The 25,909-nt window shown below is 44.5% G+C and overlaps 2 protein-coding genes across 3 annotated transcripts; one reads left to right on the top strand and one right to left on the bottom strand.

Moving 5' to 3' along the window:
- The first annotated feature begins 984 nt into the window (after window positions 1-984).
- scpep1 (serine carboxypeptidase 1) lies at window positions 985-11,072 on the top strand. The gene is made up of 13 exons (XM_080488032.1): window positions 985-1,119; window positions 2,460-2,599; window positions 4,319-4,408; window positions 5,172-5,327; window positions 6,388-6,462; window positions 6,849-6,921; window positions 7,062-7,099; window positions 7,558-7,686; window positions 7,806-7,887; window positions 8,084-8,197; window positions 8,305-8,442; window positions 9,097-9,260; window positions 10,868-11,072. Exons 1-13 carry the CDS (start codon window positions 1,008-1,010, stop codon window positions 10,928-10,930), a joined length of 1,374 nt encoding a protein of 457 aa, XP_080344158.1. The 5' UTR covers window positions 985-1,007; the 3' UTR covers window positions 10,931-11,072.
- On the bottom strand, window positions 10,753-25,704 carry engase (endo-beta-N-acetylglucosaminidase). 2 transcript variants are annotated; one of them, XM_080488030.1, is made up of 15 exons: window positions 25,556-25,704; window positions 21,270-21,346; window positions 20,989-21,190; window positions 20,732-20,880; window positions 19,667-19,821; window positions 19,446-19,594; window positions 17,867-18,038; window positions 17,609-17,715; window positions 16,862-16,973; window positions 15,777-15,964; window positions 15,540-15,682; window positions 13,227-13,326; window positions 13,024-13,135; window positions 12,396-12,844; window positions 10,753-10,981 (listed from the first exon to the last, which is right to left on the bottom strand). In XM_080488030.1, exons 1-14 carry the CDS (start codon window positions 25,657-25,659, stop codon window positions 12,443-12,445), a joined length of 2,172 nt encoding a protein of 723 aa, XP_080344156.1. In that variant the 5' UTR covers window positions 25,660-25,704; the 3' UTR covers window positions 10,753-10,981; window positions 12,396-12,442. The 2 variants fall into 2 exon arrangements, with proteins under 2 accessions (XP_080344156.1, XP_080344157.1); XM_080488031.1 differs by lacking the exon at window positions 10,753-10,981 and having other exon boundaries at window positions 11,191-12,844.
- Between the last annotated feature and the right edge of the window lie 205 nt (window positions 25,705-25,909).

Raw genomic sequence — 25,909 nt, 5'->3', positions numbered from 1 at the left:
ATATTTATTGTGTGATTCTTTAAAGTGGCTTACACCGAACACTTACACCGAGTAGCTTATTGATTATTAATACCAAGTCCTCTTTTTTTTTTTTTTTTTCAAAATTTAGCAATTTATATTAAACATTACAAACAATAGAACAACACAAACACAAAGTCAGTGTAAACAACAAATCAGCCAGTGGGAGTTTCATATAGAAAATTACAATGCAAAGTACATAAATCAATAGTTTTAGCAGCTTTCTTATTATTTAAATCACCAAGAGTTTTAATATATTCTTTGGTTTCCTTTTCAAATACAATAAATTAAGACTTTGTGTTTCTAAATTTAGTCCTATGAATATGGTATTTTCCTAAAATAATTAATAAGTTAATAATATATAATTTTGTATGTATTTTCTTTTCATTGCACTGGATACCAAACAATACATTTTTCCAATATAAATGAAAGTCAGAGTCTTAATAACAATAAATCATAATATGAAGTTATTTTCAAAGTTACTGCACTAAGCGGATCACATTGACTCATCAGAATTTAATGTAGACTGAAGTCAAGAGTGGCGATGACTGTAAAAACATCTTATCATCACTTTGGTTACTGTTTACGTTTTGATATAGATGTAAGTTGTAGAATGAGATGTTTCTTGGGAAAAAAAACAAAACAGGGTCTTTTATTTTGACAGATTAGTTTTCAGCGAATGTGTGGTCTTGTTTGAGCACTGCCCCCTCTCGGCCTGGAGGTCCACAATCAGCTCCGTACCTCACTCTGCAAGCCTTGATTTCTCATTGTCCTTTAAAAAATGTGTCAAATGTGATATTCACATTAAAACTGGTTCAGTAGTTTGACAAATCTAGTTTATCCAACATTCCACTCAGTTATTCCCTCAGCAAATGTGCAAAAACAGCTAAATGGGCTCCAAGAGCTCCTCACAGCGCTCGTTCAACTTCCTCGTTGTATGAACACGTGACTGTGATGCGTGTGTGTCAGCTGACTGCTGCTGTGGTCACATGAGTGTTCACTGTCTGTACAGTAACACACACACACACAACCACACAGTGAGGATGGGTCTGCTTCAGGTGTGCAGTGTGTTGTGTTTCCTGACCTCTGTGATCAGCACAGGTAAGTCTTATATCCTGTGTGTGTGTGTGTGTGTGTGTGTGTGTGTGTGTGTGTGTGTGTGTGTGTGTGTGTGTGTGTGTGTGTGTGTGTGTGTGTGTGTGTGTGTGTGTGTGTGTGTGTGTGTGTGTGTGTGAGCTCGCTACAAAACCAAAGTCCTGAGGTTGTTTCTTTCTGTTCTCTAATCCTGGTAGTAAACGTGTAACTTGCAGTGAACAATGTCCCGTTTTATTGTTTATTAAAATGGATTGAAAGACTTTTTTCAAACCGTACAAACGCTCAAACTCAAAAGACTTCCTAGATTTTAATCCACTCTATTCAGCATTGGTTCACTCTATAATCGTTAAGTGGACGTTTGGATTAACACAAACTGTTTTAATGTTTTCAAGGAAATGTGTTTTTAATGTTCCATGAACTGAAATATGTGGATTTGGTCAAATATAAAACTTATTAATTATATTCCAAACCACAAAGGATTTTCTGTTTTCCTATTGTATGTGTTCAGTGTGTTCAATGTTTTGTGGTGGATCAGTGTGTTCAGTGTGTGTGGTGGATCAGTGTGTTCAGTGTGTGTGGTGGATCAGTGTGTTCAGTGTGTGTGGTGGATCAGTGTGTTCAGTGTGTGTGGTGGATCAGTGTGTTCAGTGGAAAGGTTTGTGAGCTGAAAGAAAGCTCAAATGTAAACTTAAAAAAATAACAACCCTGTACAAAAGACAAACCTGTGACCGGACCTGAAATTGATATATAGTATCAATCAGTGAATAATGAGATTATGAATGTATATACATAACATTTATGTTACATTATGTTACATATATGTAACATAATGTAACATTATGTAATACAATGTAATGTATGTAATACAATGTAATACAATTAAGAAGTTGGGGATGCAAAAAAGGGATCGTTGTTGTATATTAACTTTAAATAATGTCAGAATCTATGAACTTGAAGTTAGTGAAGGAAAACAATTATAGTTTAGTTTTTTTTATTCTAACATTTCTTTAAATTTGTGAGAAACAACGTCATTCATTCATTCAGAATTTCTAAAGTACGATCTTTTATTTATTAATAATTTGTCCAGAAAAACAGAAAAAGTTCAGTCTGGAATGAAGTGGTTATACAGAACAGGCATTATTTCTATAGCTATTTAAAGGTATTTTTGTGACATTCGTTGTGGAAAATGGATTATTTCCTTCTGTGAATCTGATTGTGTGTCTGTGGTTAGAGACAGATATGTTGCTATATGGCAGATTGTTTTCCTCCATCTTCCAATATATTTTAATCAAAGGGCATCTTTTAATATTTCGTGGTGTCAGTGGATTATGGTGTTCTGTGTGCAGGCCTCTGCAGCCCGCTGGCAGGTAAAGAGGCCTGGAGCTACGTGGAGGTGAGGGACGGCGCCCACATGTTCTGGTGGCTCTACTACGCCGACTGTCAGTCTGTGCAGAGCGACGACCTGCCGCTGGTCATGTGGCTGCAGGTAGGACTCCTTCAGCATGATAAAGAAAAACAGACGTTCTGTTTACATGAGCAATGTGCAGTGATTAGTATGTAATTAACAAAGTGTGGAAAAGACAAAGTTCCTGACCTGATGCCACAAACTGAACACATTCATCAGTCTCCTGAAGTTACTGAGCCAACAGAGTAGTCCCAGCTTGTGTTACCTGCAGCTCCACTGCACCGTACAAAAAGCAACAGCTGGAGGTTTTGAGTAACTGTGAAGACAGACTGGACTCTACAGTGACCCACAGCAGGCCCAGAAACACAAGCAAACCTTTACTGTGAAAATATACAGAGAGTGGATGGAGAGATTCTCTGTGTCAGTTTGGTAATAACTGAGGAGGAGGAGGAGGATGAAGATGATCAGGAGGAAGAGGATGATGATGAGGAGAAAGAAGAGGAGGAAGATTATGAAGAGGATCAGGAGGAGGAAGATAATGACAAAGATGATATGAAGAATGAGGACGATAATGATGATGATAAGGATGATGATGTTGACAAGGATGATGAGGAGGATGAAGATGAGAAGGAGGAGGATGATGAGATGATGATGATCATCATGATGATGAAGTTAAGGAAGAAGAGGAGTTGGATGAAGATGATGAGATGGATGATGAGGAGGATGATGGTGACGAAGATAAGGGGGAGAATGGTGATGGGATGAAGATTGTGATGAAGATAATGGCAAAGATGAGGAGGAAGATGATGAGAAGAATGGTGAGGAGGATGAGGAGGATGAAGTTGAGGAGCAGAATGATAATGAGGAGGAAGATTGTGATGAAGATCATGACTAGGATGATGATGAGAAAGAGGCGGATGAAGATGATGAGGATGATGATGAGGATGATGATGAGGATGATGATGAGGATGATGATGATGATGATGATGATTCATTCCTACAGCTCAGGACTGAAGAGAGGAACTGACACTGAGTTTCCATCAGTTTTGTTTCTGTATTTTAGCTTCAGAGGAACCAGACGACTGCAGTTTGAAAAGTGAAGCAGCACCTGAGTGAACCTGTTTCTGCAACATCCAACATTTAATCTTCTCCTGAACACAACATCCAACATTTAATCTTCTCCTGAACACAACATCCAACTTTTTGTCCTCTCCCGAACACAACATCCAAAATTTAACCTTCTCCTGAACACAACATCAAACATTTAATCTTCTCTTGAACACAACATCCAACATTTAATCCTCTCTTGAACACAACATCAAACATTTAATCTTCTCTTGAACACAACATCCAACATTTAATCCTCTCTTGAACACAACATCAAACATTTAATCTTCTCCAGAACACAACATCCAACATTTAACCTTCTCCTGAACAGATCATCCAACATTTTGTTATTCTAACATGAAGATTCTATCCAGCACGAACCAGCTGTTAATCTCTTTGTTCAAATGAGCGCCTGGTGTTTCTCATGAGGTCATGGTGTCTCTCATGAGGTCCTGGTGTCTCTCATGAGGTCCTGGTGTCTCTCAGGAGGTCATGGTGTCTCTCCTGAGCTCCTGGGGTCTGTTATGAGGTCCTGGTGTTTCTCATGAGGTCCTGGTGTCTCTAATGAGCGTTCACATGCAGAAGCCGTTGTGATGTCCACCGTGATTTAGAAAAAGAGACATGACATGGTATTGAGAGGAAGTGGCACTGGGAAGCAGCGACTCCACATGATGAAGGCCCGTCTGTCTCCAGGGGGGTCCAGGAGGATCTGGAAGTGGTTTTGGGAACTTTGAGGAGATTGGACCTTTGACCAGAGACCTGGAGCTCCGGAAGACCAGCTGGGTGAGACGGTTTAATTTACTCCTTATTTATTCCCCCAGTTCATCAACAAGAAGAAGAGAATGAACCTTTGAACCTGAAGCTTCACTTTTGGTTCAAAACATCAAAACACTTTTAATGGCCAAGAAAATAATCTAGAATATATGAAATTTACAAACAACACATGAAACCATATCATATTTCCAGGTTTTATTTTAATACAGTGTCCATGTGGCCAATAATTGATTGAATGAAAATAATCAGCATTTTTCTTATTAACTTCATGGCTCTTTTCTGTAGATTGATTATTGAGTTTATATAAGTTTTGTACTCATTTCCCATATTTCTGCACACAGTAAGAAATATTAGTGAAAAGGAGCTTTTCCTACTGAACAGATTTCATAGTTTCCATTTAATATATTCTGTGCAGCTTCTTATCTATAATCACTCCAAATAAATGGTTTCAGCTACTCGTTTTATTTCAACTCCACATAAAGTCTGTTTCAGTTCATCATTACAGGTCGCTCCTCCAAACACCATAAATAAAAGATATTCAATTAATATCAAACGTTTTTTTCACACAACTGTTTGTAATGATAAAATTGAGTTATATAATTTCCTGAACAAAATAAATGTGTGTCGTCAGCAAATGTACTAAATGTTTGTGTATTTCATGGTAAAGATGAAGAGTGAAGTATAAACAAGTGTGTGTTGAAATCCTAGCCAGCATGTTTCAGCACCGATCTACTGCAGTAATGAAACATGAGAATATCATTGGTCCTCTCAGGTCCAGGCTGCCAGCCTGCTGTTTGTGGACAACCCAGTGGGAACCGGCTTCAGCTTCGTCCAGCATCAAGACGCCTTCGCCACCGACGTTTCCACCGTCGCTTCAGACATGTTGGTTCTCCTCCGCAACTTCTTCAACGACAGATCAGAGTTCCAGGTACCTGCTCCTCTCTACTCCTCACTGCTCCTCTCTGCTCCTCACTGCTCCTCACTGCTCCTCTCTGCTCCTCACTACTCCTCACTGCTCCTCTCTGCTCCTCTCTGCTCCTCACTGCTCCTCACTGCTCCTCTCTGATCCTCACTACTCCTCACTGCTCCTCTCTGCTCCTCACTGCTCCTCACTGCTCCCTATAGCTCCTCACTGCTCCTCACTGCTCCTCTCTGCTCCTCACTGCTCCTCTCTGCTCCATATAGCTCCTCTCTGCTCCTCACTACTCCTCACTGCTCCTCTCTGCTCCATATAGCTCCTCTCTGCTCCTCACTGCTCCTCTCTGCTCCATATAGCTCCTCTCTGCTCCTCACTGCTCCTCTCTGCTCCTCTCTGCTCCTCTCTGCTCCTCACTGCTCCTCTCTGCTCCTCACTACTCCTCACTGCTCCTCTCTGCTCCTCACTGCTCCTCTCTGCTCCTCACTGCTCCTCACTGCTCCTCACTGCTCCTCTCTGCTCCTCACTGCTCCTCTCTGCTCCTCACTGCTCCATATAGCTCCTCACTGCTCCTTTCTGCTCCTCACTGCTCCTTTCTGCTCCTCACTGCTCCTTTCTGCTCCCCACTGCTCCCTATAGCTCCTCTCTGCTCCTCACTGCTCCTCACTGCTCCTCACTGCTCCTTTCTGCTCCTCACTGCTCCTCACTGCTCCTCACTGCTCCATATAGCTCCTCACTGCTCCTTTCTGCTCCTCACTGCTCCTCACTGCTCCTTATCGCTCCTCTCTGCTCCTTATAGCTCTTCACTGCTCCTCTCTGCTCCTCTCTCCTCCTCTCTGCTCCTCACTGCTCCTCCTGCTCCTCATTGTTCTTCATTGCACCTCACTGCTCCTCCTGCTCTTCCTGCTCCTCCTGCTCCTCACTGCTCCTCATTGTTCTTCACTGCTCCTCACTTCTGCTCACTGCTCCTCATTGTTCTTCATTGCACCTCACTGCTCCTCACTGCTCCTCCTGCTCCTCCTGCTCCTCACTGCTCCTCATTGTTCTTCATTGCTCCTCCTGCTCCTCACAGGACGTCCCGTTCTACATCTTCTCTGAGTCCTACGGAGGAAAGATGGCGGCTGCCATCTCGCTGGAGCTCACTAAGGTCAGCTGACTGCCGGTCTTTCTGCTTTTTATATATATAGAGAGATCTGTGTGTGTGTGTGTGTGTCTGTGTGTCACTGTGTCACTGTGTGTGTGTGTGTCAGTGTGTGTCAGTGTGTGTGTGTCTGTGTGTGTCAGTGTGTGTTCAGGAAATCCCCCGAGTGTCAAATCGGTCACATAAATGAGGAAACACACACACACACACACACACACACACACACACACACACACACACACACACACACACACACACACACACACACACACACACACACACACACACACACACACACACACACACACACACACACACACACAGGGATTGCTCTTCATGCCTTCAGGCAGTTCATAGGGTGGAGGTTGAGTGGCTCTGCTCTCTGTCTGCAGGCCGTCGCTCAGGGGACTGTGAGGTGTAACTTTGCTGGCGTGGCTCTGGGAGACTCCTGGATTTCTCCCATCGGTGAGTCCTTGGTCTCACTCAAACCCTCGTTCACCTTTCATTATAATTACCCACGAATGCTGGCTTCTGGCTACTCAGTGGTAATGAGGCACTCTGAGAAATGGTCCTAGCCTGTGATAGAGCTTGCTCTTCGTCCTCAGACTCCGTCATGACGTGGGGGCCGTACCTGTACACCACAGTGAGTTACCTGCTCCGTCATCTTCATGTCGTTGCCCCAGAAACAGTCTGCAACCTGCAGCTCGTCTCCACTGAGGCTCGTTCAAGACGACTCTGATTCTACGTTTACAGTAAAGAGAGGTTGAACAGTAGATCCGGTTGGACAGCCAGGATTAAATCCAAAAGAAGAAAAGTTAGAGGAAAATAGAGTTTCATTCCATGTGGACACACTCATTTCTTTTTACAAAACATCTTTTATAATGATAGAAAAAAAATACTATTAATAATGATGATGATGATAATAATAATAATAATAATAATAATAATAATAATAATAATAATAATAATAATAATAATTAGAAGTTATGATGAATAATCAAGCAGCTAAAACCATTAAAAGGGTCTAAAAACTACTAAAATGGTGTGTGTGTGTGTGTGTGTGTGTGTGTGTGTGTGTGTGTGTGTGTGTGTGTGTGTCAGTCTCTGCTGGATGATTATGGCCTGCAGGACGTCAACAACGCAGCAGCAGCAGTGAAGCAGGCGGTGGAGCAGCAGCAGTTCCTGAAGGCCACCGAGCTGTGGTCTGTGACGGAGACAGTGGTGGAGCAGGTCTGGAGTGCACGCACACACACACGCACACGCACGCACGCACGCACACACGCACGCACGCACGCACGCACACACGCACACACACACAGCTGAGGCAGTCTTTCTGGGTTTCCCACCAGAACACAAACGGAGTGAACTTCTACAACATCCTGACTCAGGAGCCCGACGACGACCTGACGTCTCCTGCAGAGGATTTTATCAGTGAGGCTCCTCCACCTGCTGAACTGATGGAGTAAAGATGGTGTCCTGATACCTGCTCTTCCTCCTCCTCCTCGATTTACTCCTTCTCCTCCTCTTCCTCCTCCTCCTCCTCCCCTCCCCTTTCTTCCTCCTCTTCCTCCTGCTCCTCTTCCTTTCCCTACTCCTCTTCCTCCTCCTCCTCCTCCTCCTCCTCCAGCTCTGCAGACCCGTCGTCACATACGTCGCCTCTACAGAGAATCGCTGAGTCAGCTCATGAACGGACCCATCAGGAAGAAACTAGGCATCATTCCTCAGAACGTCACCTGGGGAGGTTTGTCCTTCATCTTCTCAGAGCCGTGTGACCTCCAGGTGACCTCAGGTGACCTCCAGGTGACCTCAGGTGACCTCTGTTGTTGTGGCGTGCTGCTGTGTGTGCAGGCCAGGCCGAGGATGTGTTCAGCAGCATGTCTGGAGACTTCATGAAGCCGGTGGTGGACGTGGTGGACCAGCTGCTGGCTGCTGGAGTCAACGTGACCATCTACAACGGACAGCTGGACCTCATCGTGGACACCATGGGTAACTGAGCTTTGGGCATCCCTGAAAACTGCTTTCCTCTGGTGATTGTAAAGGATTTAACCAGGTAAAATGGAACGTTAACCAGGTGAGATGGAATCACCAGTATCTACTGGTCAACCGACACCCTAAGGCATCACAGTCACATGATGGATTTGTGCTGACGCAGCAGAAAGACACAGGCATGCCGAGTCTCCGTTGCAACTTGTCTCAAAAGTGCAGATTTAAAACTTTCTACCAGTTTCTAGTTGACAGGCCAAGTAAAACCAGAGTTGTGTTAAATGATAAAGGCGACACATTGGGCCAGCAAATTGAGCTGCAGACCCCAGAGTTTGGTACTTTGTGCTGTGAGAAGTAATCTGATCACTTCTCACTACACAACCTCAAAAGTGAGAGGTGAACTTCACCTCGACCGAGTTATGTATATTTCAGATTGTTAAACATCTGAGGCTGTTCTATTGTCACACTGACGAAAACAGGAAGGGATCATCTTTAAAGCTGATTTTAATATTAATAATAATTTTTAATATTAGTTAATTTCTAAATTTTCTCTCCAGTGGATTTTTTTCTTTTTTGTGATGTTATTGAAATTGAAAGGCATGGTTGAGTCACGTTCCTGTGTCATTGTCCTGATCCACCTGATTGGTGCTTTCACAGGTCAGGAGCTGTGGGTCAAACAGCTGAAGTGGGCGGGACTTCCTCTTTTTAACAAGCTCAGGTGGACGGCGCTGGACGACCCCAGCTCGCCAGGCGTCACCGGAGCTTTCTACAAGACCTACAAGAACTTCGCCTTCTACTGGATCCTCAAAGCAGGTCACATGGTAAGAGAGCGCCGGAGACCCAGCGAGCCAGCTGCAGCCCGGGGTTTGGTCCAGAGGCATCAAACCACATTTTACATAATAAGAAGAATAAGAACTAGAGCTGCAGCGCTTGTTGGAAACGTGATGCATGTTGAGGTTTGGTGTCAAAAATGACAATTTCCTGATACCACAAGGTGGCGCTATGACTGTGAATTGACATTAGAATGAAGATGTGATCAGGGAAGGACTGTGATGAAATGACGATCGGCATGTAGCACAGAGTTACACATCACTTCCTGTTTGATGGCGACACACACATTGCTTTAGGGAGTCGCCATGGCCACGCCGTTCGACTGTCACAACTGGTCACGTTGTTCATGCCTAATTTAAAGTCTCTTGGCCTTACCCCCTCGGAGGAATAGGTTACAAAAACATCCCAGTTGACGTCCTGTTGGGTTTAGAGCGTCGGGGTCCTGATGTGCTTCATATTCCTGCAATCTCTACGATGATGTCACAAAGTACTGAAAAATATATTGCCTTCAACTTCCTCTTACCAGTAGTTGGCGCTATGACTATTTCAGAATGTATGAGTGTGGATGTCTTCAGACTGGATCTGATCAGGATATGAAGTTTGGATCAGCTGAGATAGAAACACAACAATTTTCATGACAGAATATCAAAAATCAGCGTGTGTGTCACCTCATGTCGGCGAGCTGACGATAGTGCTTGATGAGCTTTATGCTCCGTTCCACTGCTTCCTGTCTTACCTTATTGAGAACTCTGATCCATCAGGTGTGTCTGACCTCACTAGAGACACCAGTGCTCTGAGAAATGCTCAGTATGTAATGCCAATATTAATATTCATACGTAACAAAAATAACTTAGTGTACAAACACAACTTTAGAACCAAATTGGAAGCAAATTAGTTATTAGGTAAATTTTGACACACAAAGCTGTTGACTGTTACAGCAGTGCCCCCTTGTGGCAGAAACATCACAGCTCAGCACACTCAATGGCACATCAGTTTTAAATAGGCGAAGCAGGAGACGCGCCTCCAGAATGGAGTGTAATGAGAAGTAAATGCAGTGATCAGGGCCTCGTCCCTGGGAGTTCTACTTTTCTTTTTATATGTTCTGGTTTAATGTGTTCACACAGCTCATGGACACATCTTTTTGTTTTTTAAAAGTACCTCAGCTTGGGTACAGACCTTCAGTATGTCTACATTATATTGATAGCCTACGTTAACGAATAAGCTTCGGCTTTGTACTTTAAATATACGGGGTTTCATAATTCTATAAAGCATAGGAAAGTACTTTGCTTCTTGAAAAACGAAAATGTAGATATATTTATATATTTATTACCACCTGTAGTTTCTAATGTACTTTCATAGTATTATATTTGTATTTGTTCTTTATCTTTACCTGGCTGCTGTGGCATTTTAATTTCCCTACTCTCTCTCTCTCCCAGCACTCTTAACCGAGAGCAGCTTCACGAGAAAATGGTCCAGTTGTTTAAATACAAAAGGGGTTTATTTTTGCATAGTTTAATACAAACAGTCACAATTTTATTCTAGATTCATAAAACTTCATTTGTGTGTGTGTGTGTGTGTGTGTGTGTGTGTGTGTCAGATCCCGTCGGACCAGGGGCCGATGGCTCTGCAGATGCTGAAGATGATCACACAGCAGGTTTAAACCTGCCGACTTCACTCCGACAATCAGCCACGATCACACGGAGCTTTTGTTCTGCACACAAACCAAATTCAGTGTCACCGTTCTTTGATTGTAACAGCGGGTGTGTAAATTTTATCCAATAAAGATGTTTTTTTGATTTGTACGCGCCGTGTCAGTGTGGTATAACACGAAGACGTGAATCTGAGCTGAAGGGAGAAGAAAAGACCTCATTCACCATCGGAGGTTATGAAGCACAAGCAGACACAAACTGAGGGTACAAGTAGATATGAAACACATGCGGAGGGCTGAAAAGTAAAATACTGGAGCTTCATTAACTTTGGCTTTACTGTTCAGGCTGGTAATAACATGTACTCATACCTCTTTGCCCTAAACAAAGAGACACTCTGGAACCAGTCAGAATGACCGTCTCTGACACACAGATTAAAAAAAGCTCCGGGACTATTTGGAGTGTTTGCAGTTACTTTTCAAAACAAAATGTGAATCCAGCATCACATGAAAATGAATCCTGTGCTGCAGATCTCCCCTTCGTTCCCTTCAGCATACAGCATGGACGGTGATTTTAACAGTGACACCGTCTAAAAAACAAAAAAAAGCCTTCCTGTGCAACTTCCAGAGGTATGAGGGTGATCAATCAATCAATCAATCAATCAATCAATCAATCAATCAATCAATCAATCAATCAATCAGGCTCATCCAGTCTCACCAGGACTGTGGCGTCTAGTCTGCTCTTATTCCACAGGAACACACACTGTTTAATCTGGATTATAGACAGAAGAGATGAATTCATATTAAATCATCACCTTCTGGGTTTAACAAGAGCTGAACGCTAACATAGCCAGCAAAACACACACACACACACACACACACACACACACACACACACACACACACACACACACACACACACACACACACACACACACACACACACACACACACAGCCAGGACATTTAGAGACACTGGGAGAACATCCTTCGTCATGACATAGAAGCACCGATGAGCCCAGTACAGGAAGTCCATATTCAGTCTGCTGGATATGAAACGTGCGCTTCAATTCAGCCGTAAACATTTTTTTTAATTCAACCAACAAGGTGTGAGCATGATAACGACAGCAGCCGACTTCATACAGAACAATGGGAGGATCCATGTGAGACGTTTCTACCTGCAGCAGACGGAGTTCACGAGTCAGACGGTATTCAGAGAAATAATGGGAGTTATGAAGTGAACATTAAGATGTGATGTGATGCAAACAAGAAGAGATGATTTGTACAGACTGAATATGATTGTATTCTTTGGTCGGCAGCTTCTTTTTCCTTTGACTTTGGTGAGCAGTGTGGTGGCCTCCTACTTTGTGGCCCGTGAGCCAATTTTCAAAAACTAATAATTGCTTGTTTTGTTTCCTCTGAAATGAGCTGCTGTGATTTCCATGGATTATGTTAGTAGAGGTACTGGGTCATGAGTCCACCTTCACAATCATCACTGAGTCCAGAGGAAGGACGGAGCTGCTCTTCATCACTGGACCCCCTCCTCAGTGTAGCTCAGACTCCTCCTGCCCCACTGCCTCTCCGGGACCCGGAAGCCCTCCCTGACCACCGGCTCCACCACCAGCTCCAGCAGCCCCGGCGGTTCGGGCACCGCCAGCTCCGTCACCCTGAACAGGGTGGAGTAGGCCCGGCCCACCAGGGCCAGCGGACCCGGGGGGATGCGGGGGTCCGGGCCTCGCAGCCGCCTCCAGTACACCCTGAAGTGACGCACCGTCTGGAGCGGGTAGTCCCAGCGGAGGGTGGCGTTGAGGCGTAAGCTGGAGTGGGAGGAGTCGGGGGAAGTTCCCACGCCACGCAGCCACACCACCTCATCAATACACACACCCTGGACCAGGTCAGGAGGCAGCTGCAGGCTGGCTGCATCCAGGACCTGACACACACACACACACACACACACACACACACACACACACACACACACACACACACACACACACACACACACACACACACACACACACACACACACACACACACACACACACACACACAGGTTTGTGAAGCTTTCCTCTTGGGCGTTGGGACTTCACCAGCCTCCCCGGTTCTTACCAGGAGTTCTCCCACCCTGCAGCTGAACGGGAGGTCCAGAGGTTCTCCGTCTCGACTGACTTTAACACAGATTTCCCTCAGAATGCAGCCGCGAACCTCCAGCAGTGAACATCTGCGTGACGAAACAGGAGACGTAGAAGAAGAGCGGCGAGTAAAGAGCGCCTCAGGGCGCGCTCTCGGCCGTACCGGTGCTGCTGCCTCACCTCAGAGTCCAGCCGGCTGCGTTCCAGCTGCCACAGAGCTCAGACATCTGCTGCACCACCGGGTGTCCATCGTCCAGCGCTGCAGGGGACACCTGAGAGACTACACTCACACACACACACACACACACACACACACACACACACACACACACACACACACACACACACACACACACACACACACACACACACACACACACACACACACACACACACACACACACACACAGAGGAGGCCTATATGACGACTCAGGATTTTTTCTTATCGAGGTAACTTCAAGGATTAACTCTGAGTTTTCAACTCTGCACCGGACCAGGTTATGTTCTGGATAAGAGAGGTAAAAGCTCCGCCTCCTGACCAATCAGATCTCTTGAAAAATGACCTGCCCATTCTTAAATGATCGTGATTGGTGGGCTGCTTCAATTCAATTCAACTTTATTTATATAACATCAAATACAACAGTTTTAGAGCGCTTTTCAGGATCGGGCATGTCTGGATAAGTCAACCTAGGTAACAGCGAGAAATCCAGGGTATGTTTATCCAGAGTTGTCGTATAGGCTCTATAATTAGTAATAATCTATAATCTATATTTATGGTTCTATAAAGACGCATTTGAAAGATGATGCATCCCACCCGACAAGAGACGAAACTCTTCTATATAAACCAGTTCAGTGAACGTTTTGCAGGAACTCAATCATTCCTGCAACTTGGAGAATTCTCTTTGTAACAATGTTAAATCAGATTCCTTCCCCCGTTTTAAGCCTGTGATAAGGTTTTCATCCTCTCTGTTGTTCTCAATGAAGGAGAACACGCTGGATTCTACACTGCAGATTCATTTAGAGTATTTACTCAGTATCTGTGTTCACATGGTCACTCTTTCTAGATCTGAATGAATTGTTTGTCACTAAGAGATCAGTTTGTTCCGAATCCATGAACACTGTCAGTGGATCAATCCCATAATGCTTTGATCACATCCAGCTTTACCAGGAAGTCCTGAAGATTCTCTGTTATTTATTGTGTTTCTTCCAATCAGGACGGATATATTATACTTGAGGGACAGTACTGTGTGTACTGTGTGCAGGTAGATGGTGACACTTCTAGTTCTGTCAGTATAAGTAAAGGTGTGCCACAAGGGTCAGTCCTGGGGCCTCTCCTGTTCATACTTTACATTAATTAAAATAAATCACAATTTATCGAATGCAAAATTTCACTTTTACACTGACGACAGTCATTTATACTCGTGCTTCCACGCCTCTCCTTGCTTTTAGTCAATTACAACTTTTAATAATGTCCAACAAACCTTTTATGATTTAAGACTTTAAATCCAGACTAAACCAAAGAATTATGATGTTCTCCAACTCACGGGCCAAACTCCCCATACAGCGATCGCTGCCCCGAGATCTCAGATTTTATATGTTCAGAGACTCAATCACTGGAGTGTTTTAATTTAAAAGTGTATTTCAGGTCTGCTCCCATCCAACCTTCAGACCTACATCAGTCACAGAAACACGGACTCTTATAATCTTTGCTCGCAGGTTCTTCATTTATTGTCTGTTCCTAAAGTCAGGACTGACCTGGGAAAACAGGCCTTCAGGTTTGCGGCTTCATCTGCTTGGACTGAACTCCAAAAAACCCTGAAACTCAAAAACCTGGTTTCACTGGACTCTTTAAAAAAAATAAAAAAAGTTGCTTAGAGACTTAATTTTAATTTGTGGGCAAATTTTTCCTATTTTTATTTATTTTTTAGTAAATGTGCATGTGCATTTTAACATATACATTTTTCAATGTTCTGAGTGTTTTATGTGCCTGGAACCTTAATGTACTGCTGCCTGTCTTGGCCAGGAAACTCTTGAAAAAGAGATTTTTAAAAGGTGGCTTAGTTACTTGTAGATGCAGATGTTTTGAATGATGGACTTCATTTTAATTTGTGGGCATTTTTTTTAAGCAAATGTGCATGCTTGTATATCAATGTATATCAATGTATTGATATTTTTCAAATATGTTTTATGTGTTTTATGTGCCTGTTTTGTCTGGAACCTTAATGTACTGCTGCCTGCCAGGAGACTCTTGATGAAGAGATTTTTAATCTCAGCAAGGGTTTTCTGGTAAAATAAAGGTTGAATAGAAAATAAATATATATAAACTGCCTTTCTGTTCAAAACTAAGTTTCTTCCGGAATCGGATCAGGATCTGCTGATTCAACTGTCGACATGAAGCTTCTCCTTCTGAGCAGACTTTACTTCACATCGTGTCCATGGAGACACAGAGGAGAACCTTGTTAGTTGTTTAATCCTAAAACATTAAAACCTCACGTGAGACTTCCTGGACGCTGATGTGAGTGCAGTGGCTGGTGTCTGTGGTCTGAAGCTCGAGAGACACGGAGATCCCCGCTGACGCCTTGAAGACCAGGGTCACGAGGGTTCTGGACGCCAGAGGGATGTGGAGGGAGAAGATCCTGACGGCCACAACACAGGAAAGGGTCTGAGGCGTGCACACGGGCGCACACAGCGGAGTGGTGGACAGGTGAGGGTCTGATGGAAAACACACACCTGGCACACAGAGGAGAGCTGTGAGCTGCAGGAAGTAGTCCCTCCAGGAGCAGAGCGCTGCCTCCGTCCCAGGCGTCCTCCGGACAGCCGCGGCTCCTCAGCCAGCCGCCGCCCGCCACGGGCACCTGGTAATACAGCGGCTGCAACTCCTGCGCCGCCAAGTTGAACCAGTTTCTGACCGCCTCAGGCTGCACACACACACACACACACACACACACACACACACACACACACACACACACACACACACACACACACACACACACACACACACACTGAATAAATGTGAACCTGATCCAAACGCATTCATACGAAATTAGCAGATGAATTGAAATGATTGATCAACGCTGACATTCACACGCGCTCCTCACACAGTCCAAAGACATGTGAGGTTAACTGGTGACCCTAAACTGTCCCTGTGAATGTGAGTGTGTGTGGTTGTCAGACTCTCTGTTTGATCTGTGGAGACCTGCCCAGGTGTACCGGGCCTTAACTATCCTCACCTGTCCAGGTGTACCGGCCCTCACCTGTCCAGTTGAACCCTGTCCTCACCTGTCCAGGTGAACCTGCCCTCACCTGTATGAAATAATGAAACTGCTCACACATTCACACTGATCTGCTGTCTGATCAGTAACGTTCCCTGGACGTTCTCTAAATATAAAATCACTATAGACACATCTGTAATGTCCATGTTGATTCTGATGATTAAATCCTTAACACACTGTTTCATCCACAAAGCAACTTCCTTGGTGTAAATTCTTTGTTCATATTTTTGCACACAGCTCAGCTTTCAATCAGAAATGTTCCTGTTTTATCCTCACACCTGTTAGCTGCTAATGTTAGCTTAGCTTCCTTCCACACTGATGCTCTGCAGCATCGGTGTTGTAGCTGCAAGGAGCAGAATCGTCTTCAAACAGGAAATTGAACCTGCAACATTCTGATTGAGAGAAGTCCACTCTGAGTGTGGGGGGGGGGGGGGGGGGGGGGGGGCTGGTGGAAACCAAAACAGAAGCGCTGGACCCTCACAGCCACACAGTGTTTGAGTGAGTGAGATATGAGCACAGGTAGTGAGAATTAGAGAGCACCTGTCCTCGACAGTAGATAGTCTTCCCAAAGCCCTGGCAGAAGGACGAGCCGAAGGGAAGAGGTGAGGCCGGCCGGTGAACAGGCAGGTAGTGAGAGAGAAGATCCCAGAACCTGCAGAGAGCAGAGGACATGTCACACACAAACCTGCCTGAAAGAACGTGGAGGCTGACTCACTCTCACCTGTCCTGACTCACTCTCACCTGTCCTGACTCCTGCAGAACTGACTGACTCTGATTCACACTCACCTGTCCTGACTCACTCTCACCTGTCCTGACTCACACTCACCTGTCCTGACTCACTCTCACCTGTCCTGACTCACACTCACCTGTCCTGACTCCTGCAGAACTGACTGACTCTGATTCACACTCACCTGTCCTGACTCACTCTCACCTGTCCTGACTCACACTCACCTGTCCTGACTCACTCTCACCTGTCCTGACTCACTCTCACTCTCACCTGTCCTGACTCACACTCACCTGTCCTGACTCACTCTCACCTGTCCTGACTCACTCTCACCTGTCCTGACTCCTGCAGAACTGACTGACTCTGATTCACACTCACCTGTCCTGACTCACTCTCACCTGTCCTGACTCACACTCACCTGTCCTGACTCACTCTCACCTGTCCTGACTCACTCTCACTCTCACCTGTCCTGACTCACACTCACCTGTCCTGACTCACTCTCACCTGTCCTGACTCACTCTCACCTGTCCTGACTCCTGCAGAACTGACTGACTCACACTCACCTGTCCTGATTCCAGCGGAATTCCTGCTTATCGCTTTGCGTCTCGTACACCCAGCCTGGAGCAAAGATGGCTGTGGAGAAGTTGTGCCTCCGAATGACCTCCAGAGCCTGCCGGAACCAAACTATGAGCGTTGCTCACACACTGACACACACCGACACAGACAGACAGACAGACAGACAGACAGAGAGACAGAGAGACAGACAGACAGACAGACAGACAGACAGACAGACAGACAGACAGACAGACAGACAGACAGACCTTGTTTGTCTCAAACATCCCTCCCACCACCTTCCCTCGGCCGAACACGTCCACTCCCACATAGACGTCGGCCTGGCGTCCTCGCAGGCCGTCGTAGCCTTTCATCCACTCCAGGTTCTGCTCTGTCCAGTTGTAGTTGGTGAACAAGCCATCACAGGCATCAAAAAACATCCTGCACAGACACATTGATCACAGCAGAGCCTCTCCAGCTGACAAGATGACAGTGCAAAGTGGAAGAATATCAAACAAGACATCAACTGTCATTTTTCAATCAAAATAAGTACCGTTAAGTTCTAAATGAGGGTCATAGTTTCTCAAACAGTAAACAAGAGCAATCAGAGATTTCAGACGAAGGATCCGGTTCCAGGTCACCTCTAACTTTTAAAGGAGATTTCACTGGCCTAACATCTATCAGTGGTGAAAATGTAGTGAAAATCTGTCATGACGTTCTCACATAGAAGCCTTAAAAGCCTATAAGATTAAATCCTGACAGGGAAACCGGATCCTGATCCAGATCAACTCCAAAATTGAAAGGAATCTTCCACCGCCTAATATCTGTCAGTGGTGAAAATTCTGACAAAACCTGTGCAGCAGTTTTGACGTAATCTTGTTAAAAGACAAACAGATAAATATATGCTGATGATTTTATTACATGCTTGGCCGATGTAATATGAGGGTAAGTTTGGCTTTTCAACTTCTTGAGCAGTCCCAGAGCACTTTACATTGTTAGTCACATTCACACACACATTCACACACCAATGGAAGCGGCCGCCATGCAAGGCGACTAATACAGCCAGTGAAATGGATTTGGGGTTCAGAGTCTTGCTTGAGATGTGGACAAGCGGAGATGGGAATCGAACCGACAAGCTTCTGATTGGGAAACGACCAAGTGAGACCCAGCCAACATCAACTTGTAGAAGCAACAACAGTTTCTAGAAGCTCGCTACTTTATTATACGCTGAACAGTGGCAAGTTTTCAAATTGGCCGTTTTTAAAAGAAAAACTTCAGATTGTTTAGAACAGGTCTTTTAAAAAGTGCACTAGATGTGAATGTTTATAGGACGTATCTACATTTCTTGCTTTATAACTACATGAAGCTTTAGAGTTCTTTCTGGTTTTATTAACTGGAGTCTCACTACACCACCTTGTGGAGTGAAGTGGATTTACATCTGCAGCACAAAGCGATCTTTCAAGGCCTTTACATGCTTTCTGTGCGTCGGCAAACCGATTTGACTTGCACACGCGCACTGCGGAATGCATTTCATTTATACTACATTTCCGTTTTCACGTCTATAACGCAACGATCCCCGAAAATATTTCCTCTTCTGTTGGCCGGCGTTCTCCTCCTTTCTTAAAGTTTTTTTATATTTCACTCTGGAATTCTGAGCCGTCTGGCTCTCCTCACACAAGCTCCCAGTCCATTGCTGTTGTTGCTCTGGTCAGTGCGCTTAGTCTGCGCGGTCACAAAAACTAGGTGGGCGGCGACCCTCGCGCACAGGATGGATGATGAAATATGGTTTGTATACGTGGCATGGACCGACCTGCGGACGCAGAACACATGAACCGGCCTTAAGGGTACCTGTTGTACTGGTTGAGCTCATTCTGCCATTTCAGCTGTCCGTCGTGGATCACACTGTCGTACCACAGGACCAGGCTACCGCCGACTCTCTCGTGCATCTGGTCAGTCAGGTATCGCAGGAACAGCGGCGTGTTCCTCACTGCGACCGCCTGCGAGCACCAGACACAGCTCAACAATCACCCACAGGCTCCGGTCGGCGCCGTGTCGCCAGCTCTACTCACACTCAGGGCGTTTTCGATGTTGATGAGCCAGCCGTCGAAGCCGTAACAGTGGCTGATCTGCACCAGCTTGTCGGCGACGGCGCGGTACGACTCCTCGTCCTTCAGGAAGGCCTCGCAATGGGACGCTCCATCCGTCCACTCCGTGATGAACGTCCCTGACAGCAGAGCACACAACCAGGAAGTTAATCTGCTGATCCAACAAACTCTCCTGTAAATTCACTGTCACTTATTTCTGCAATGATGATCAGGAAGCAGACGAGCACGCTGTGTCCTGTTTATTAACACCGGGGAGGACCAGGACGTCTCTCATGAACAGTTTCCACATCCTGCATCATGTTTCTTATCATTGTGCCATTTACAATGTGACAAGACGCTTTCAAGGGTCTCAACTACAAAAAATATTTTTTATTTTAATCTAGAGCAGAGGACTACCACCTTTATGATTTAAAGGCCAGTTTTAACAACTAAATGAAATTCATCTGGAGTCACAAAACAGGTTTAACCCTTAAACTCAGGATCACACAGCTCATTTAAATGGAAATACACTTCTGTAATTTTGAAAGAAAAACTGTGTTTAAAGTTGCATTTATGATGTTTCGGGACATTTTATTGCATTTTTATGAGTTTTGATGGCCTTTTCAGTATTGTTAGCTGTTGTTTAGTGGTTTTAACCATTTTGTCTTTTCATTTTAGCCGGGAGTCATTTTAAGAGTCATTCTGGAATGGAAAAGAAATCTTACTAAACTAGAGCTACACTCGGTAGAGCGCAGAACTTCGCCAACGCCACTTTTGTTTGGCAGAAGTTGGCAACATACATACATACATACATACATACATACATACATACATACATACAAACAAATAAATTTAGACAAAAACATAACCTTTTCGGCCAACTTCATTGGCTACATAACTTCGTAGGTAAAAAGTTGAAAATATGAAATCCCATCTAGTTTAGTGAAAGCCTCACAGAGAGGAGCCGTCCACCAGAGTATGACTACAGGTTCACCTGTCCAGGTGATTCCGTCACAAGACAAACACACAGTCACATTGCCACGCCCTCACCCAGAACCAGGACTCCGTGTCTGTGAGCAGCGTTGGTCCACACGGCCGGAGGAACCGTCACCATCTGGTGGCTGAAGTAGTTGAAAATGTCGATGTGGTTCCAGTGATAGAAGGCATAGGGCGCCTCGGCCACGGTGCCCTGCACGAACCTGAGCCACAAACACACACGACCAGCGAGCAGGTCGGGTTAGTGGGGAGAACTTCAGCTCCGTTATCTGGAGGCGGGGGGTGGGGGAGGGGGGGACGGGGTTACACACTTGTCATCCAGGTAGCCGCCCATCATGTCGTGCGACACCAGGGTCCGGTGCTGAACTCTGTCCAGAGGAGGCTCCCGGGGCGCCCGAGGGACCGATGCCACGTTGAACTGGCTGGCCTCACTGCGGTTCCATGCCAGCAGCTCCTCCATGGTCCTGAGGCCACTGCTGATTGGTTCGGTGGTGTCAGCGTCATAATGCTTGGCTGGAAGACAGCAGGTCAGAGCACATCAGCAGTCTGCGGCTGACACTGATGCACCCTGGGAAATCTTACCCGACCTCACCTGGGAGAAGCGACGGCACGTAGTTGATGACCTCTCGGACGCTGGAGTCCACAGGCTGGTCCATGCAGGACTCCGGCCTGCAGACACAGGATCAAAATACAAACACTCCATAATTATTGTGTTTATCTACGCAAACTGACAGACGTCTCCACTGCGCTCCGCTTCATTTCATCAAACTGTTCCAGGTAAAACCTTCTGAGACTGTGGACTGTGGACCCCACTGTGGACTGTGGACTGTAGACCCCACTGTGGACTGTAGACCCCACTGTGGACTGTAGACCCCACTGTGGACTGTGGATCCCACTGTGGACTGTGGACTGTAGACAGTGGACTGTGGACTGTGGACCCCACTGTGGAATCTCACCTCTTGTGGGCTGCGAGCCACATGTTTGACCCCCCGCCGGCTCTAACTGCAATCTGAGTCTGGAGAAAAACACTTTGTCTCTTCCTCTAAATGGATCTTTGCCCCAGTTGACCGGCAGCAGCTGTGTAACGGTCAATCTGACACATGTGTGGCGCAATCACACACACACACACACACACACACACACACACACACACACACACACACACACACACACACACACACACACACACACACACACACACACACACACACACACACACACACACACACACACACACACACACACACACACACACACACGCGAGCACTTTTTGTACAATGACTTTAAAAGGAAGTCGTGAGCAGATTTTGAGGAAGTTTTGTAATATATGCTGAGTATTCAATATCACATTTGTTATGTCAAATTTAAATAAAAAAGTGTGAGTCGATTTTGACCTGTCAATAATGTTTATGTAACATTTCACGGTGAACCACAAGGTTGCATTGCACTATTTATACTCTTCATGTGTGTTTTTATTTTATCATTTTCATGCTTCTCTTTTGTCGTATGAACATTAGTGTGCAACTCAAAGATGTAAATATAATCCCAAATCCCAAACGTTTGAGCGTAGCAAAGAGGTAAAGCCTCTCGACTTGATCTTCTCTGCGTCTAATGAAATAAATTAGCTGTCAGTTTATTCTAATATGTAACATTGAAGTGTTGTTATAATGGAAGAGAGTTTCCATTACAGAATCTTTGCATCAACGTTGGTAAACCTCTCTTCAGTGATTCATTGTGCGTTGAAAGAAGAAGTGGAGTCAGCCTGTTTTTTATTCTGCGACTCTCTTCTTAATGGTTTTTCATTCTTTTCACACATTGAACACTTTACAGTCATAAAACAGACTGAAATGAAAGGGAAATAGATAAATACAAAGAATAAAATCAAATATGCTGTTAGATTACTATACAGGATTTGCTATTACATCGTAAACATTTGCAGGAGAGAGGAGGCTTGAGCCTGTGCAATGGAACATTAAAAGAGTTACAATAATAAATCGTGCGGTCAGAATAAAGGGAGCCAAACATGTATTTTCTTCTATAAAGTAAGAAAAGAGGATTCCCTTTCGTAAACAGTTAATCCACCTATCATGTTGCAGAAAATCCAAATAGGAATCAACGCTGTAATAAGAGTCTTCAGTTCAAATGAATCAACAGAAAGGAAAAGATTATATGTTTAAGTCGGATCAAATGTCCACATCTTCGTGTCCCGGTAGCCAAAGTAATGCGTCTCCTGTTTTTCACGTCCACATTTATTATTGTGGCTTGAATTACTCACCGCGCCCGAGCAATAGATCACAGGTCCTTCGGTACCGTCACCTCAGCTCCCATCTATTCTGAGGCTGTCCAATAAAGCGTTGGCCAGGTGTCATGAATTCTTGTTCCATCCCGTTGTATGTCACACGAGGACGAGCTGGGTGGAGTATCTCAAACCGGACCCTGGAATCTCTCGGCGCCTCCGTCTCACGCCGTTCAAAGTGGTGGTTCTGCCTCCACACCCGAAACCTCCACCGAGAGTACATCGGCGAATACGTGTGGGGCTATATTCGCACTTTGGGGATAACGGTGCTATTATTACGGCCTGGTCTTGATTCTAAGCCCTTGCGTTTAGTTTCCAGTCTCACGACCTCGGCAGAAAGACGTTCCACGGTTTCCTGGATCGTAGTGAAGTCAGGTGGAAGGGCAATCATTTTCGGATTATTGAGCGCACCTGAATATAAGCAGCACCCACCAACTTCAAAAATTTAAAAAAAAATAAGAAAGTTCGGTTTTACATGATGCATCTGAACGCATCACGCATGTGTCTGCGGCATGAAGCTCGTGGGCGTCATCGTTTGAGCCGCAGAGTCCAGAGCGGTGAACAAAGTAGCGGCTTACAGTCCTGACATGTAGGTCGTAGGTCAGCCTGCATGTCCACAGTTTGTCCCAACACACTTACAGCGACAACACAAGTGTCAGAGTTTGGGAAAAAGTTTCCATTTTAATGATGAATATGAATAAATTCTGCAGGATCTCCCCGCGCTCGCTTTCTACGCCTTTGACCGCTACGCCAGACGTGCAAAGATTGGAGTGAATTCTTGACTTCGAAACACTTCGGTAACATTCACAGATTCGCTTCTTCAGGATCAGTAACTCTTTAACGAAACGTCATCAACACAAAGACAAAGCTTCTCTCCCATCGGCGTGAGGCAGGCAACACGCCACCAGCTAGATCCTATGTGAAGTATCAGCAGAAATAACATTGTCCTCTCTGACAGTGAGCAGGGACCGTCTGCAAATTACAAACTGCTGAAGTTTGTAATATATTATTACTGTATTATTAATATTATATATTCAGAATATTTAATCGCTTTGCTGGTGTTCACTGCAGTGTCACCAGAGTCACTCTGTCTTCACTGGTCTGCTGCTGATCAGACACTTTGATATATAAAAAGGCTTTTTTCACTATTTAAGGAACATTTATTGGCACTAAAAGTCAGGAGCGTCACTCTAATGTAGTGTGGATCAATGAAACTCTGCTTCACTATCAAAGGGATCCTGCTGATCATATAAAACACTTGGTTGAACAACGAAGACTAAAACCTTGTAAGAAGGAGCCTGTTTCTATTTCTTCTCATTAGTCAGTCTGAACAGTTCATTGGTCTGATTCTCTGGTGGATTCTAAGTTTTATTCCTAGACAGGATCATGGATTTAATCAAACTGCTGCACTGTGGAACTATGAACCTCATTTTATTTCCCATGTAAGGTTAGGCTCAGTATTCAGTGTCTGTGCTTGTGTGTGAATGTTTAAGGATTAAACCTGCTTTGACGGCACTTCTCTTGATGTATGTGATACTATAATTGATATAATACACAGTAAAAAAGGCAGGTCTACATCTCAAAGCACGTTTTGATTGTTGGTAAAAAGGTTAAAAGTTATGTCATAAGCTCTGTCTGTTCAGTGCAGGTCGTCTTTGTGCTGTGAGCTTGAATTAAAAGAGAATAAAAGAATAAAAACCGATAAAGAGATTGTGTGTCTTGTCACTGGAGGTTACATTATAGTAACTCTTACTCTATCGTGTTTCATTCAATTGAATATCTGCATCATCTCCATCATAACTTACTCAGATTCTTTGTCTGCATGCGTGACTCTGACGTTAATTGTTAATAATGAGCTTTTATTGTCGATTATATGAAGTAGTTAGAAGCTACAATCATGACGGTACATCACCTCCACTGAAAGTAGAATCAGCTACACTAAACTACATTTCACCCCTTTAGAAGGTCGAGTCGTATTTCAAAGGTTGTTTTTATGAAAGTAACACAAAAGTAATGTAAAAGGCATTTCTATTCTGAGACAGTAACAGTGTAATGTAACTAATCACTTCCAAATGAGAGTAAAATAGATAATGTATTACATTTTGGAAGTAACTTGCCAAACACTGGTTATTATGTATAAAGTGTAAAGAGCCAAGCTGCTTCATCTACATGTGTTTTTATGTGAGGGAACATTTCTAGTTATAAATCTTCTATTACAATATAAATCAGATTTTCACTGGATATCATATTGGATTTTTTTTTCAGCATTTTAATTCCATAATGTGAGACAACAAAATGTTCCAACGAATTCAAACATCTTGAAAACCACCACCAAGTGAAAAATCAAAAAGAGCAGGAAAATACCAAGTTTTTAAAAGTATAATGTTAATGTGAGTAAACCACAGCTGGAAACAATCCTACATGATAAGATAAGAATAATCCAACCTTTGTGTGTCACAGTACAATGTGTGTGTGTGTGTGTGTGTGTGTGTGTGTGTGTGTGTGTGTGTGTGTGTGTGTGTGTGTGTGTGTGTGTGTGTGTGTGTGTGTGTGTGTGTGTGTGTGTGTGTGTGTGTGTGTACCTGCTGTCCTCCCTCCTCAGCTCTGCACTGGACGCCATCACTTGTAGTTGAACAGAAACTGCAGCAGGACAGAACAACAAACTCCACTGGACTCTACTGCTCATCTACTTCCTATGAGCTTCTCCTCCCTGCACACACACTTCCGGCTTCACGATCATAGACATACACACGTAGATACAGAAGTATATCACTAGAATAGAGGATACTCGGAACACACACACACACACACACACGCACACTGGCCAAGATTAACAAACACTCCCTGTGAATAATGACATGGTGATTTTCCTCTCAATTTTCTAAGCCGCTTGCAGTGAGGTTCTCAAACACGGTACTTGGGTGGAAGTGCTTCGA

The sequence above is a fragment of the Lipophrys pholis genome, assembly GCF_963383615.2.
Source record: "Lipophrys pholis genome assembly, chromosome: 19".
Classification (NCBI taxonomy): Eukaryota; Metazoa; Chordata; class Actinopteri; order Blenniiformes; family Blenniidae; genus Lipophrys; species Lipophrys pholis.
This window is presented reverse-complemented; position numbering and strand designations above follow the sequence as displayed.

Excerpts from the sequence above, each read along its gene's own strand:
- scpep1 (XM_080488032.1), top strand. The coding sequence starts at position 1,008 with ATGAGTGTTCACTGTCTGTACAGTAACACACACACACACAACCACACA. Across the intron at positions 6,922-7,061 it reads CTCCTGGATTTCTCCCATCG|ACTCCGTCATGACGTGGGGG; the intron begins GTGAGTCCTTGG and ends CTTCGTCCTCAG. Across the intron at positions 7,888-8,083 it reads TCCTGCAGAGGATTTTATCA|CTCTGCAGACCCGTCGTCAC; the intron begins GTGAGGCTCCTC and ends CTCCTCCTCCAG.
- engase (XM_080488030.1), bottom strand. The coding sequence starts at position 25,659 with ATGAGCAGTAGAGTCCAGTGGAGTTTGTTGTTCTGTCCTGCTGCAGTT. Across the intron at positions 19,822-20,731 it reads ACACGGAGTCCTGGTTCTGG|GGACGTTCATCACGGAGTGG; the intron begins GTGAGGGCGTGG and ends CTCTGCTGTCAG. Across the intron at positions 15,965-16,861 it reads CTATCTACTGTCGAGGACAG|CCTGAGGCGGTCAGAAACTG; the intron begins GTGCTCTCTAAT and ends GTGTGTGTGCAG.